Here is a 14865-nt window from a genome sequence, read left to right as displayed (position 1 = left end):
ATGGGCAGGTGAGCCGGTGTGTGTTGCTGCGAGCCACCCTGCCCCCTCCCTGGCCAGAGGACTCCCTGCAGCTTTCAGGCCTGCCCAGTGCTCTCTGGGCTGTGGGCCTGGTGGTCACCCCGAGGGCAGGGCCTGCGTCTGCTGCGCAGGTCCCAGCACCCGATCCAAGGCTGGGCCACAGGTGGGCAAGAGGCCCCGGCTGGCAGATAGGTGTGGCTGCCCACCGGGCTGCGTGACCCCAGAGAAGCCTCTCCTATCTCTGCCCTCAGGCCCCTGCAGTGCGGAGTGAGGGGTGGGATCCTGTCCCCAGGCTGAGCAAGAGAGGCCCCACTGGGGACAGGAGGGAAGTCTGGCCAGCGTGGGCAGGGTGGAGGTTGCAGCAGGGTGGGAGTTCTGCAGACGGGGCCAGGCTGGCCCAGGGTCGCCAGGTGGGGTGGGGCAGTGTGGCCACCCCGGCATCAGACATGGCCAGTGAGCACCTCTGTCTCCCTGCAGGCGTCCTTCTGGACATCCAGCAGCACTTTGGGGTCAAGGACCGCGGCGCCGGCTTGCTGCAGTCAGGTGAGCCCCCTGCCTGGGTGTTGGCGTCTTGGGTCTCCCTCCTGCTGGCCCTGTCTCTCCCCGGTCTCTCCTCTCCAGCCTGGACCCCCAGACAGGGCGTGGGCTTGGCATCCGAAGCCCACTATTGCCACCGCTTCTCTGAGCCTCTGCCTCTTTTCTTGTAACAAAATGAATAACACCTGCCCTGGGGGGTTGTGGGAAATAAATGAGAGTATAGGTCAAAGGCCCGAGCCTATGAAAGGGACCCTTCCTTTGGGTCTTGGGGCCTCACTGGGCCCGGGTGATCTGGGTTCCATCCTGCGGCTGGTGAAGGGGACTCCTTACGCCAGTGGGTTGGGCAATACCAGCAGAGCCTTGGTGACCGTGTTCCCATCCCCTGCCCTCCCTGCATTCTTTCCATCCCCATCAACCTGGGAGTCGCCTCCTAGCTGGCAAGGTGAAAATGCCACTGCTCAGCCCCAGAGTGGCGCCTGAGATGCTGAGTCCTGGCCTAGGCTTGGGGCTGAGGCCCCCTGCCCCCTTCTCCTCTGGGCCCAGCGTCTGATGGGTGGCCGGGGCCAGCGCCCGGGTCCCCCAGGCTGTTGTAAATTGGGCCAGGGCAGTGTGGGAGGCTGTTAGGCACTTATCCTAGCCTACCAACACCCCCTCCGGGGACCATGTCTCCCTTGTCCCTGCCCTGCCCCCACATGGCCCCACAGGAGCCAAGCGGAGGTCATGCAGGCTGTGCCCTCAGCAGGACACCTCAGTCCAGTGCTGCAGCCCAGGGCTGGGGCAGGAGGCCTGGTCCTGACTTGGCCCCAGCCTTGCAGTGTGGCCCTGGCCTGGTCCCTGCCTGTCCCTGCGCCGTTGACCCTGGAGTCCATCTGGCTGCGAGGCCAGTCAGCTGGGTGGGAGAAGGTCCCTGGTCTGCATTCTAGTGGTAACCCCCCTCCCCTGCCTGCACCTTCCTGGGAAGGAGGGGTGGGGTGAGCTGGGCCTGTCCAGGAACCTGCTTGACCTGTCTAGGTGGCATTCCAGTCTGCACAATGCCTCCTGAGCTCACAGAATGCCATGGCCACTCAGCCTGCCAGGCCAGCTGTCCTTATGTCCTGGAAGGGGGCTTTGGGGCTCAGAAAATAGGGACGTGATGGTTCCAGGGCTTAACGAAGCCTGACTCTGCTAGGGTGGGCAAAGCTGTGTGATCCGGTAAACCCTGGCAGATATCACCTGGGGGCCATGAGCCCAACCCCCTCCGCTGCCCCTTCCTGGGCCTCGCTGGCTGGGACAGAGCCAGTCAGCCGTGCTGCGGCCTCAGACAGGTCCTTCTGGCCTGCTGGGCTCTGCACATGTGGTGACCAGCACCTCAGCACCTAAGCCGGGAAGATGGATTTCAAGCCAGGTGGGAGTGCGGGAGGGGGATGGGCTGCCAGCCTGGCAAGGAAAGGGCGGGAGAGAGCCTAGCTGCCCAGCCCCCACCCTGCATGGCCCCTGAGTCACGGGGGACCTGGCCTGAGCCTCATCCCCTGCTGGCCCTGGCCTTGCTGACTGATCTGGAGTGAGGCTCTACCCAGAGCACCCCTCCATTTAACCCCCACTGAGCAAGGTCAGGGCCAGCACAGCCTCCCAGGGAGTGGAGCGTGAGGGGGGCATTGGCCCCAAGGCAGGCATGAGGGTCCGAGCACCCTGGTTCCTTGTATGGTTATGTCCCAGCTGGCCTCTTGGCTCATGAGAGGCCATGCAGTCCCTGGTGACCCGGCTTGAAATGGGCAAGTCACTCACAGGCATCATCTTGCTGATTCTCCCAGTAACCCTGCAGCGTCCTTTTGTCAGCTTCGCCTGCCACATGAAGAGACAGAGGGGAGCAGCTTTTGCGTAAGGGCTCGTGGCGGAGAGATCCCCAATCCCGGCCTCCGCACATGCCGCCCGCCAAGTGTCTGGCGTCTCAGTGTCCCCAGGGTGGGTGCCGCTGGGCCATGCTGGAAATGCCCAGCATCGTCAGAACCTTGCCAGTCCTTATCCCGTGGCCCTTACCCTATCGCCTACCTGCGGCGCAGCCGGGATGGATCCCAGGAGCATCCGAGCCGAGAAGCCGGTCAAGCTAGACCGGTGGGCAGCTAGGCAAGTCACCTAATTGGCCTGTGCCCCGGGCACCTGTGTCTTCCCAAGCCCGATAAGGTCGGAGCCAGGCGGAGGGCGCCAGCCAGGTGCTGGTGCTCGCCCAGATCAAAGGGCCAGCGCTGAGAGCGGGGCTGCCTGCTTATTTGTGGGCACCAGGGGCTGCTGGGCCTGGAGGCAGGGTGGGGGGTGACTGAGGGTTAGGCCTGGGCCTGCCCTGCTGTTTCCCCTCGGGTTGGGGAAGCACCCACTTTCGGAAGCCCCCTTGCAGATTGCCAGCTCAGGCCTGGCCCGAGTCACCCGCAGGAGGCACAGCTGAGCCTCTGTGAAAGCCCACGGCAGGTTACAGCTCTTGGGTCTTGCTGCTGTGGGAGATCAGGATCCCCCGTGGCCTACACCTAAAGGGGCAGCTGCCTCTGAACCTGCTGCTCGGCAGGCCCTGGCTGGGCTCTGCCCAGCCTCAGTGCCTGCCCTTAGGTAGGTTCCCTCTATCTGTGGGAGCAGAAAAGGTATTATCCAGTCACCACCTGGGCACACAGGGACTGTGGGAACAGTGGATGACAGAGCATGTGCACCTAGCTCTGGCTGGTGGCAGGTGGAGAAGACTTCCCTGAGAAGGGGACATTTGAGTGGGGCTTTGAAGGATGAGTTAGAGTTCATTCAGGGTAAAGGACTTCCGGTCAGTGTGTCAGATTGAGTAGATGTGTGAAACCCTCCTTCCTCCTCAAAGCTAGATAAAATAGCCAGGCACGGTGGCTCATGCCTGTAATGCTAGCACTCTGGGAGGCCAAGGTAGGAGGATCGCTTGAGCTCAGGAGTTCAAGATCAGCCTCAGCAAGGGCGAGACCCCATCTCTACTAAACATAGAAAAATTAGCTGGGCATGGTGGCATACGCCTGTAGTCCCAGCTACTGGGGAGGCTGAGGCAGGAGGATTGCTTGAGCCCAGGAGTTTGAGGTTGCAGTGGGACCTACAATGACGCCACTGCACTCTACCCAGAGTGACAGAGCAAGACTCAGTCTCAAAAAAAAAAAAAGCTAGATAAAATATGCCAAGAAAACATGTTTAAATTACATAACTGAGCTTGAAAGCTGAAGCTAACAGGGAAATTCCCAGATGCCAAAAGCAAAGAGCTGAACTCAAAAATCTGGAGTGGGAGCTGGAATTGAAGCCGAGTGAGACAGACTGTTTAGGGACCAGATATGTAGAAGCTTGTTATAGTACTTTTAATACAAACATTTTTATCATGAAAAATTCTAAGCAATTACAAAAATTAGAGAATACTACAACAAACTTCCATGTACTCATCAGCCGGATTCATCAAAGTGTCATCAGTCTGGCCCAGTTTCCAGACTTGGGGTTTCCTCACTCTGAGGACTGGGCAACGCAGGGTTGGGTTCCAGTGTCACATGGGTGATTCAGTTTCTACCCAAGCTCCCTGATCCCAAGCTGTGTCCCCAGGCTGGTGGGTGGTTTTTCTGGTGGAGCTCCCTTTCATGGATGGACATTTCCTTCCTGGCTCTGGATTTATGCAGAGAGCCTAGTTCCAGTCCTGCTCTGTCCAGTCCTGCGGCTTCCACTCCCCACCCCATGCAGGCTTTTTGTTTCCAGGGACCCCAGTGGAAGTAAATCCCAAATGTTCTGTAGGGAAGCCTTCATAACCCAGAACCTAGAGGGGACACAGGTGACAATTCCCACCAGAGCCAAACTCAAATTGAAAATTAATAGAACACACAGGAATTTCACCTCTGTGAGAAGGAGTCAGTCAGCCCCGGAAATGGGAAAACAGACTGAAGAAGTGCAAAGAATAGACTCATCTTACAGGAACTTTAAAATTAGGTATGCTTAATTTTCAAAGCTCTAAAGGAAAGGGTAGGATTTATAAGACAGAAATAGACCAGTCTGAGCAAGAGTAAGATCCCGTCTCTACAAAAAATAGAAACATTAGCCGGGTGTGGTGGTGTGTGTGCCTGAAGTCCCAGCTACTCGGGAGGCTGAGGCAGGAGGATTGCTGGAGCCCAGGAGTTTGAGGTTGCTGTGAGCTAGGCTGACGCCACTGCACTCTAGCCAGGATGACAGAGCGAGACCCTGTCCCCACCAAAAAAGAATAGCACATTATGAAAAAAGCACAGAGAAATGTTTAAACTAATATTCAAAAATTCAAGAAATAAAAAATATAAGTATTGAAATAAAAAATTAATGATTAGATGAGTTAATGAGTAGATTAGACCCAGTTGAAGAGAAAATAAGCAAATTAGAAGATGGACCCGAGGAGATCATAAATGCAGCACAGGGAGGAGGAGGGAGTGAGAGTGCAGGCTGTTTGTGACAGTGCCTGGCTTTAGTGACCTGTGGTTTGTTAGCCATGGGCTGGAGTGTGGGGAGAATGGAGGGAGCGAAGCCTGGACAGTGGGCCTGACTGTGAAAGGCTTGAAGGCTAGGATAAGCACTGGATTTTGTCTTGGGGCAGTGGGGAGCCAGAGAAGGTTTTGGAGCACATCTGTGTAAGATACGTGTATCAGGATGTTCACTCTGGGGCCACGTGTAGGAATGAATGGCAGAGGAGGCTGGAGCCCCAGGGCTGGGGTTTGTGGGGTCATGAGGAAGTGCCAGGATGGGGGTGGGGAGGGGGGCAGAGGGGGGATAGGGGGGATAGAGGAAGAGCCAGCTCAGACTGAAACTAGACAGTGCCTCTGCTTTGGGGCTGAGTCTCCTTCTGGCCTTTCTCCCTCCTGTCTTTGGCCGGCATGGTGACATCCTCCAGCTTTCGCGGACTTGGTTCTGAAGGCAACGCTGGCAGCCCCTGTGGCTGTCCCCCAGGGTCCTGCCACTCAAAGGGAGGTCCAAGAACCTCATTCTCCCTGAGGCCTGAGGGGCCGACACAGGGTTTATATCCTGAGGAAGGGCTAAAGGAGGAGGTGGTTCCCATTCTCCCAGCAGGAAGTCTGAGCATGGTGGGCTTTCAGGCTCCCATGGGCCAGCTGTCCTGAGTGCTCTGCGTTGGCTTGGCTGGCCTCGGCTGGCCCGTGGATGGCAGAGCCTGACCCCCGCCCCACGCACGCCTGAGCATCCTCCCTGCCCACAGGATGTGGAGGATGGCGGCTCTTCTCCAAATGACAGGTCAGCCAGAATCTGGACTTTGTGACAATAGCCCTGGTTCAGCCCAGGCTGGGGCCAAATACAGGTTCCAAGGCCACAGAGTGGGTGCCCAGGGCTCCCCAGCTCAGACCTTGCCCTCGCCTGCTCCAAAACCACCTTCTGGGGTCAAATAGGCCATGTGTACGGTGAGGGTGGCTGCCCCCACTATGGACAGGGGTCCTGGGGCTGCTTTCCAGGACGTGGAATCCCCCACGGGGTTATTCTGAGCTCTGGGCCACCCAGCGCTGTGAGGAGGAGGGGTGAGGTGGAGGGGTGGCGGGCGGCTCTCACTCCTCCCACCCTGCTGTCCGCGGCCCTGCCCCCTGGGCCTGGCTCCCTGCCCCGCAGCTCCATTGTCCCAGACCTGTGGGCTCAGCACACGTGAGCGGAGCGAGGGCTTCCCCACGCCCCCACCACAGGATGTCCTCCTGCGGGAGCTGCCCAAACCAGGGGTGGGGCAGCCGGTCTGCCCAGAAAGCTCGAACAAACAAAGACCACGGGGTTGGGGGGTGGTGGGCAGGGGAAGCTTCTAGCCTGGGGGCCCCGCCTGGGCTGCTCTTTCTTTCCAGCAGAGCTGCCTGCTGGCTGGGTGAGCCTCTGTGACCCGCGGGACGCGGGTCACTCGTGCAGGCCTTGCCTGTGCTGTTCCTTCTGCTGGGAACATTCTCCCACATCCCCACCCTGGTTGTGTTCAGGCCCCTCCGCTGGCCTGTGACATCCCAGAGGGCCAGGGGGGATCCTCCCTCCTGTCTGCCCTGAGTGGAGCGGAGGGCGGCCAAGAGGGATCCCACCTCCCTCCCGACTCTGGACTCCCTGGTCCCCAAGGGGAAGGCACAGAGGGGCAGGCGGTGGGCCAGAGTGTCCCTGCCTGACTCACTATGTCATCTTGAGCAAGTTCCTCCCCCTCTTGGAGACTCAGTGGCCCCAGCTGTAAAATGGGGACAGACATGGGGAAGCTTTGATGGGCTAAGGGCATGTAGGTGCTTGGTTTCGTGTGTCAGGCGGGGGCCAGCAGGTGGGGACGAGGTGTGCCTGCTTCGGACAGGAGTTCACCTACGGTCCTGGGGGCTGCCGCCCACCTGAACGAGCAGGCAGAAAGCCAGGGGTCCAAAGAGCCTGGAGGGGCTGCCCTTCCTGCTCCACTGTGGGTAGTCGGGAGGGGATGGACCAGGGTGGCTGGGGTCACATCACTTCAGCGCCTCTCCACCCACCCACTGGGGACTTCTTCAAGTGCCCCACCTTGATGTGGGAGAACGGAGCATGCTGTGGTTCTCTGTTGCCCTCTAAAAACCAAACCCAGCCCTGGTCCTTAGGGCCCAGCTCTCCCTCCACGGCCTCCTCTCCCCCTGCTTCCTCCATAGCCTTCTCATGCTGCAGCCTGACCTGTCCCCTTGCTGTCCCCAACACACCGTGAACTTTCTCTGACCTTGGGAACATCAGCTGGGACCTTCCCCCTTCCCAGCCTGGCAGTCTGTGATGTGATTTAGAGCAAGGACTCTGGAGTCTGCCAAACTGGGGTTTAAATTCTGGCTCGGCCACACACTAGCTGTGTGACATCATTTCTTTCAGCCTGTATTGTCTCCTCTGTAAGATGAAGACAACAGTGAGGCTCAACAGAGATAATCTGTGCATATGTCAAGGGTGCATCCCGGGGCCTTGCCTGTAATAAGTGCTCCATAAATGATCATTGTAGTTATTATTAACAATAAGCATTATACATCATTAACTATCATACACTATTGCTTAAAAGATTTGGAATTTATATTTTCATATATGTTGATTTTAAGTATTAGCATCATGGTAAACTCCTATGCATGCTTCAATGCCCAGCTTTGACATCACCATCTCCACGAAGCCTCCCTTCACTATCCTGGCAGGAGCTGGTGCTCCTTGCTGGTTCCTCAGCATTTTAGCCTTTTAAGCTGGCCACACAGGAGGCAGCTCCTACTGTGATTCTTTCTGTCCATTCCCTACCTAACACAGACAGGCACAGAAAGAACAATTCTCTCTCCTCCCCCCAACATGCGTAAGTCCCCATGCGACTGGAAATCTCCTTCCTGCCCACATCCTGATCTGATCTCAGGCCAGTCCTGAGAGGCAGGCCCAGCAGGAAAAATTCTTTCTCTAGGTGTGAGGAAATAATTTCTGCCTTGGCTAATGCAAACAAGGGCCGAATGTTGACCGAGGCTGGCCCACTCCGGGCAGGGAGTGGCACTGAGCACGTTACCTACGCTATCTTGCCCAGTGCTCGGGGCAACCTTAGAGCGCTATTTTTATCTTCATTTTTCAGATGAGGAAGTTGGCGTGCCTGAGCTTGTTTATACTGGCTCCTGGGAGTCGATTGTCAAATTTTCAGGAATTGTGTGAGCTGCTTGTTAAACACAACCATTGTTAAAAACTAAATTATTTAAACTTACGATTAAATAATTTATATTAAAAACAAAGGTAATAAATACTCAAGAGTCACCACTTCCTAATTAATTTACTCCCTTAACTATTATCTGTAGTCTTGAGGTTAATGATGTCTATTTTATCCGTGTGGTAGAAACACTATACAAAGGGGTGTTACTACCGATCTTCCCAACTCTCATCAGTGACATTATTTTGGTGGCTTGGAATCAGCCATGGTGGGAGTATGTATACCAAGAAAATTAGCAAACACTACACTACGTCAGGGCGCCCCAGCCCCTTGTTCAGAGAGCCAGCTGTTAAACATTTACCAGCACACCACTGAAGTGGGGACACAGAAAGGCTGTGACCTAAGGTTACCAGCCAGGAAGGAACAGAGCCGATTTCCAGCCCAGGCAGTGTGTCTCAGGTGCCCACTTGGGTACCTCTGTGCCGATTCTGCCCAAGGCCCCAAATCGCACAGAGTTGGGATTAACAGGTCTCCTCCCGCCCCCGACCACCCGTGCACACTCACCGGCCTGCTCTTGCTGGGGTTGAAGAGGGGCAGTCGCCCCTCCAGCCCAGTCCAGGCACCTCTGCCCAGCCCTCTCGCCCCTTGCCCCCCTCCCTCCATCCCTCCCTCCTCCCCTGCCTTTCTCTTCTCCCAGTCCCGCCTCACCAGGGACTCAGGTCCGCGGGGGAGCAGCCGAGACCACGCACACATTCAGCCCGGCGGTCAGAGGCCAGCCACTGGCTGCCCTGGCTGCCCACCCCGGCCTTTGTCTGGCCATCTGCCCGTCAGCTGTGGGACTGCCTCCCGGGGGGAGGGATGGGGGCTGCCTCGCTGTGTGACCCAGGGTCTGCCCCATGTTGTTCTGGGCCTCATCCCACCTGGGACCTCCAAGCTCACTTCCATCACTGACGGTGGCTCCCCCATGGCGTCCTCTAAAAGTCTGCTGCTCTCTTGTTCTGGGGAAAGAACAAAGCCAGGCCCCATCACTCCTTTGCTCAGCATCCTCTGGTGTTTTCCTTTCTCACCCATGGAAGCCGTGGTCATCACAGTGGGCCACAAGGCCATACCCTACCTGGCCTGTCAACTTTATCTCCTACCCCTTCACTCCAGCCACTCCGGCCTCTTTCCTGTTCCTCCAACATGCTAAGTACACTCCTGCCCCAGGGCCTTTGCACTTGCTGTTCTTATCCCAATATTTGCATGATTTATTTCCTTACCTCCTCTAAGACTTTGTTGACATGTCACCTTCTCTATCCCTCTATTGTAAATTGTGGCATCTGCTCTCTCTCTCTCTCTCTCACATTCATGCTTCCCAGCTTCTGTTTCACCTTTCTCACCTTCTATAGCACTTGTCACCATCTGACTTCCTATGTTATGGATTTATTGTCAGTTTCTCCTTACCAGAATGAAGGATCCACAGGGCAGGACTTTTTGTCTGTTTTATTTATTGCTGTCTCCCAAACACCTAAAACAGTGCCACAGTGCCAGATACATTGTAGGCACTAAAAAAAAGTTGTCAAATGAATGGATGGTTGGATGGAGGGATGGGTGGATGAATAAATAGATGACAGTGTTTTCAACTGTCAGAAAAGCCTTTACAGCTCACTGGGAGTGAGGGTGGCTGTGTGATCTGGCAGGTGTGAGACCTGGGGTTTCTGGTCCAGCTCTGCCCTGATTTGCTGTGTGTCTTTGGGTAGATCTCTTCCCTTCTCTGATCCTCTTTCCCAAGTATGAGTGTAATGTGACAAAGTATAAGGGATACAGACTCTGGAGCCAGACAGATGGGGACAAATCTCCATTGGGACGTTTACTGCCTGTGGGGCCTTGGGCATGTCACTTTCCCTCTCTGAGTCTGTCTCCTGGTCTGTGAGGTGGGAGAGGGGTTGGAAAGATACACAAGATACTATGTGGTGAGCCCCCAGAGCAGGGCCTGGCATATAGAAAGCACTCAATAAATAGATCTTTACTCTTTTAAAAGGTTGGCCAGGTGTGGTGGCTCATGCCTGTTATCCCAGCACTCTGGGAGGCCAAGGTTGGAGGATCGCTTGAGCCCGGGAGTTTGAGACCAGCCTGGGCAACACAGTGAGACCCCATCTCTACAAAATAATAATAAATAAAAAATAAAAACTACCCAAACAGGGCTCACCCAAAACTGGACAAACTTTGGACTTTGCATTAGAGAGGACCCAGTAAGCCCTTTCTCGCATCCCCTGGGCATGGGCCCGGTGGAGGTGGCCCCTCTCTGAGCTGCTTCCTGGGTCCCTGGCCCGAGCTGGGCTTTGTCTCACAGGCACGTGGCCTCAGGCCAGGGTGGTATGGGCAGCTGGGCCCAGCCAGGGGACCCTGTGCTGCCCCTCAAGCTCCCCTCTCCCTGCACAGTGTTCATCTGCAGCTTCATGGTGGCTGCCCCCATCTTCGGCTACCTGGGCGACCGCTTCAACAGGAAGGTGATCCTCAGCTGTGGCATTTTCTTCTGGTCGGCAGTGACCTTCTCCAGCTCCTTCATCCCCCAGCAGGTGAGGCCCGCCCTGGCTTCCCACCCGGCGTCCTTGCTCGTCCCATCCCCCGTGTCCTGGTCCTTCCAGTGGGTGGCGAGTCTCACTGGCCTGTGTTAGTCCAGCCTGGGGCTTGAACCCCAGACAGCGTCTTCCCGGTGCAGAGGGATGAGGGGGTCTTTGGGTACGTCTGTAAACCAGCCTTGTAGTTAGGGCTTCTCCCTGCCTGAACTGAGGGACTCGCAGCCCTGTGTGGCGTCCTGACTTTCTGAGCTGCCCTCTGATCTGGGACGGGTGCTGGGATGCAAGGGACAGGGCGAGCAAGTCTGGCCTAGGAGCGAGGACCCTGGGCTCCAGTCCTGGCTCTGCCGCTACCTGGCTGTGTGAACCCAGGTGAGTCACTATCCCTCTCTGGTTCTTGCTCAGTTTGCTCAGCTAATTCCTTGGGTAAAAGTGCCGGGGAGGAAAACATCAATTCAACATAAAGAAGACATTTCTCATTTGGCTCTTACAGTCCTGGATTTGAATATCTCAACTGTTGCCCATTCAGCTTTGTGACCTGGAAAAAACTTACTTAACCTCTCTGAGCCCCAGTTTCCTCATCTTTAAAATGGGGCTAATACCTCCCAACTTGAAGGTTTCTTATGAGAAATGACTGAGCTAATGAATGTCCGGACCCTGGAACGTGACAGGTGTTCAACAAATCATATTTCTGTTCTTTCTTCCAGAGAGGAACTATGTTGCTTGTGAGGTAGTGAGTTTCCCACCACTAGGGGTATTCAAGCAGAGGGTAGATAATCACATGATGGCTGCTTTTGAGAGAGATGGAGGAAGAAGGGGAGAAGATCAGGATCTGTCCTCAAGGAGCTTTCAGTCTGGCCCTGTCCTTGGGAGCACCGAGGCTCGGGGGTAGGAAGATGTGAAAGGAGCTCAGAGCCTTCAGGATGTGCAGACAAAGTGCTGAGAGCCCTCCTTGAAGAGAGGGCGGTCTCTTGAAATCCACGTGGTCAGGGAAGGCTTCCTGGAGGAGGTGGCATTTGAGCGAGGTAGGCAGGACTGGGAGATTAGGCCTCTTGGTGAAGACAGCAGGGGCAGAGGGAGCAAACCCACAGAGGCAGAGATGGTGGCATGTGTTGAAAGAAAGAGGAGGATCGTGTTTGGCTGTGAAGGAAGGCAGCGACAGAGGGCCTGGGCTTCCTCCCAGGGCAGTGTGGAGCCCTGGAAGAGTTTGAAGAGGGACAGGGGTGGGGTCAGACTGGGGTTGGTGGAAGGGAGCTTGGAGGGAGGGCAGAGAGAATCTGCAGGTTTGCAGGAGGCAACTGTGCTTCCTGGGGCAGCTTCATGGAGGAGCGTCAGGCCTGGTGACCTCCAAGCCCAGACTGGCCAGTGGAGCCTGGCGGCCACAGTCAAAAACAAGACCTGGGCCAGGTATGGTAGCTCATGTCTATGATCCTAGTGTTTTGGGAGGTCGAGGTGGGAGGATAACTTGAGGCCAGGAGTTCGAGACCAGCCTGGGCAACACAGTGAGACCCTGTGTCTGCAAAAAATAGAAAAATTAGTTGAGTAACAGAATTCAACTTGTACCCCCTAAATTTATTTTTAAAAATATAAAAAAAAAATTAGTAGGACATAGTGGTGCATGCCTGTAGTTCCAGCCACTTGGGAGGCTGAGGCAGGAGGATCACTTGAGCCCAGGAGTTCGAAGCTGCAGTGAGCTCTGATCACACCACTGCATTCCAGCCTGGGTGACAGAGATCCTCTCTCTTAAAATAAAAAAAAAAAACAAAAACAAAAACACAGGAACAGGACCAGAAGCCTCTAGGACCCCTCTGGGCCTCATCTTGTGCCTGGCCAGGCCCCTGGTTGCTGACCTCTGGGGCCGCTTCTGGGACTGACCAGTAAGTCCAGGACCACGATGCCCGGGCTGGGCCCCCCTCTTCGTGTGCAGAGGGAGAAGGTGGGTGGGGAGAGAAGAGGAGCAGAGGCAGAGAGAGAAACAGACAAGTCACCCCAGTTAATCTGTAAATTCATAGCAGGCACAGTCGGAGTCCCGGGGGGTTTGGTGGACCTCGGCAATGCGATTCTGAGAAAATGCCCAGGAACAGCCAAGAACATTGTGAAAAATAACAATGAAAAGGGATTTGCCCTATCAGTTATCAAAATACAGCTATTCCGACTAAAACAGCAGAGGGCTAGACTAAGATCAATGAAACGGAGTCCTGTAGTTCTATGGGGATTTAGCGTAGGATGAAAGTCGCGTCTCAAGCAAGTGGTTTGGGGAGAACGGGCTGTCCACCTGCTTTGAAAAAACAAGTTTGGTCTGTGTTTCAAACCACACTGCAGAATAAATTCCAGGTAAGTGAAAGTCAGGCACAGAGCAAATTCTGAAATCTATAAATCAATGAGAAAAAGATAACCTAACAGAAAAACGGGCAAAGGACAGTTCCGGGCAATTCCAGGAGAAGATACTCAAACGACCAATACGTGTAAGAAGAGTCGGTGCTCAGACCCGCTCAGACTCTGGAGTAATCGGGGAAATGCAAATTGAAACCACAATGAGATACCATTTCGCACCCATCAGATGGGCAGCAATTGAAAAGGTTGACAATACCAAGTGTTATTAAAGCTGTGGGGAACCGGGGCCGCAGCCCTGCTGGCGGGAGTGTAAATTGGTGGCGTTTCTGGAGAGCGAAATGGCAGGATATCGTAACACTAACCCGCCGCGCCCCAGCCTTCTGCTTGGAGGTTCAGACCCAAGAGAGAAGCTCCCGCGTCTGGACGCGGCATGCAAGGACGTTCATTGCAGTCCTGTGATAGAAAAAAAGAGGGAAGCAATCTAAGTGACCAGCCCTGGGCGTGCACAGTTAAACGGGCTGTATTCATACTGTGAGACCCTCGACAGCCAAAGAAGGAACCAGATCTTTATTAACCAGCACGCGTGGGATTCAGCAAGACTGACAGGGAAGGGAGGCTGCGGGCTGAGACGCGTGGCGTGGCTCCTTTGATGTTCGTCTGTGCCTGTGTGTTCACGACAGAGGCGGGATAAAGCAGGTTCCCGGGGGTGGTTGGGGGGGGACAGGAGCCCTCCTGCCGCCAGCGCACTGAGGACGATGCCCGGAGGGGTCTCTCCCATCCTCCTTCTCTCTCTAAAATCTACCAAACAGACAGCGTAGGAGAATGTCTTTATAATTTTGGGATGGAGTAGGCCTTCCTGAAATCCAGAAGCCATTAAGGAAAAATCAACAGATTCGACAGCATCAAATGAAACAAAACAACCCGAAGCCCCCGTGTGCTGAAACTCTCCACAAGGTTGAAAGAAGGATGACAAAAACACAGATCATACAGGATCGATCCCTGGGATGCAGAAAAGCTGATATAAATCAATACAAACGAGACAAACAGCCCAGCGGAGAAATAGGCCAAGGCTGTGGGCAGATGGTTTCCCAGGGAGAGAAACGGAGGCTTGGGGCCAAGGGAGGAGAGGAAGATGGGGACAGTGACAGGGTGGGACAGTGACAGGGTGAAACAGCTACAGGCATCAGAACGAGGGGTCAGAGACAGTGGGTGGCACCTGCGGGCACAAGGGGCCAGGAGCAAGGTGGGCAGATGGGGGGGGTCCGAGAGACCCGGGGGAGGGCTGGATGTGAGCGCTGCTGGCCAGATGGGTGGTCCGGGTGGGGCTGGGGAACGATGACCAGGCTGGGTTCTCAGGCCCTGGGCAGCTGGGGGACGGAGGGGACAGGTCCACATCAAAGGGGGACTGCCACCAGCAGCTGGCATGGCCCCACCCTTCCTGGCTCAGCTGGGCTTTGTCCTTTGATGTGTGTATCGGGGGAGCTCTGAGCCCCCTGGGCTGTCCTGCCCCCTCCCCATTCACGCTGGGCCCTCCAGTGCTGCCAGGGTTGGCTCAGCCACCCTGGTTAGGCAAGGGACACAGTGTGGGGGGGGTGGGGGGTGACTTGTGGCTCCTGAGGCAAGGCCAGAACCAGGGCGGAGGTCTCCCAGCTGGTGGGGTGGTGGAGATGCAGGCTTACGTCCCCAGTGCTTATGGGGACAGAGGGGCCTGTCCAGTCCCACCCCAGCACTGTGCCAGCCATGCCCATCAGACCCACTATACAGAGGGGCAAACTGAGGCCCAGAGTGGCCTGGGGGTGTAGTCTTGGCTGAGGCAAGGGT

At 55.8% G+C, this 14865-nt stretch overlaps 1 protein-coding gene across 1 annotated transcript in view; it reads left to right on the top strand.

The window, feature by feature from the left end:
* The window catches only part of SPNS2 (sphingolipid transporter 2), a 35834-nt gene that overhangs the window by 12583 nt on the left and 8386 nt on the right, over positions 1-14865 (top strand). Inside the window, exons 2-3 of the mRNA XM_045526038.1 lie at positions 496-561; positions 10574-10710. Of these exons, the coding sequence (XP_045381994.1) occupies positions 496-561; positions 10574-10710 (203 nt within the window). The remainder of the gene's footprint in view (positions 1-495; positions 562-10573; positions 10711-14865) is intronic.

The sequence above is a fragment of the Lemur catta genome, chromosome 15 (assembly GCF_020740605.2).
Source record: "Lemur catta isolate mLemCat1 chromosome 15, mLemCat1.pri, whole genome shotgun sequence".
Lineage (NCBI taxonomy): Eukaryota > Metazoa > Chordata > Mammalia > Primates > Lemuridae > Lemur > Lemur catta.
The sequence above is the reverse complement of the archived record's forward strand: the minus strand, read 5'-3'. Positions and strand labels throughout refer to the sequence as shown.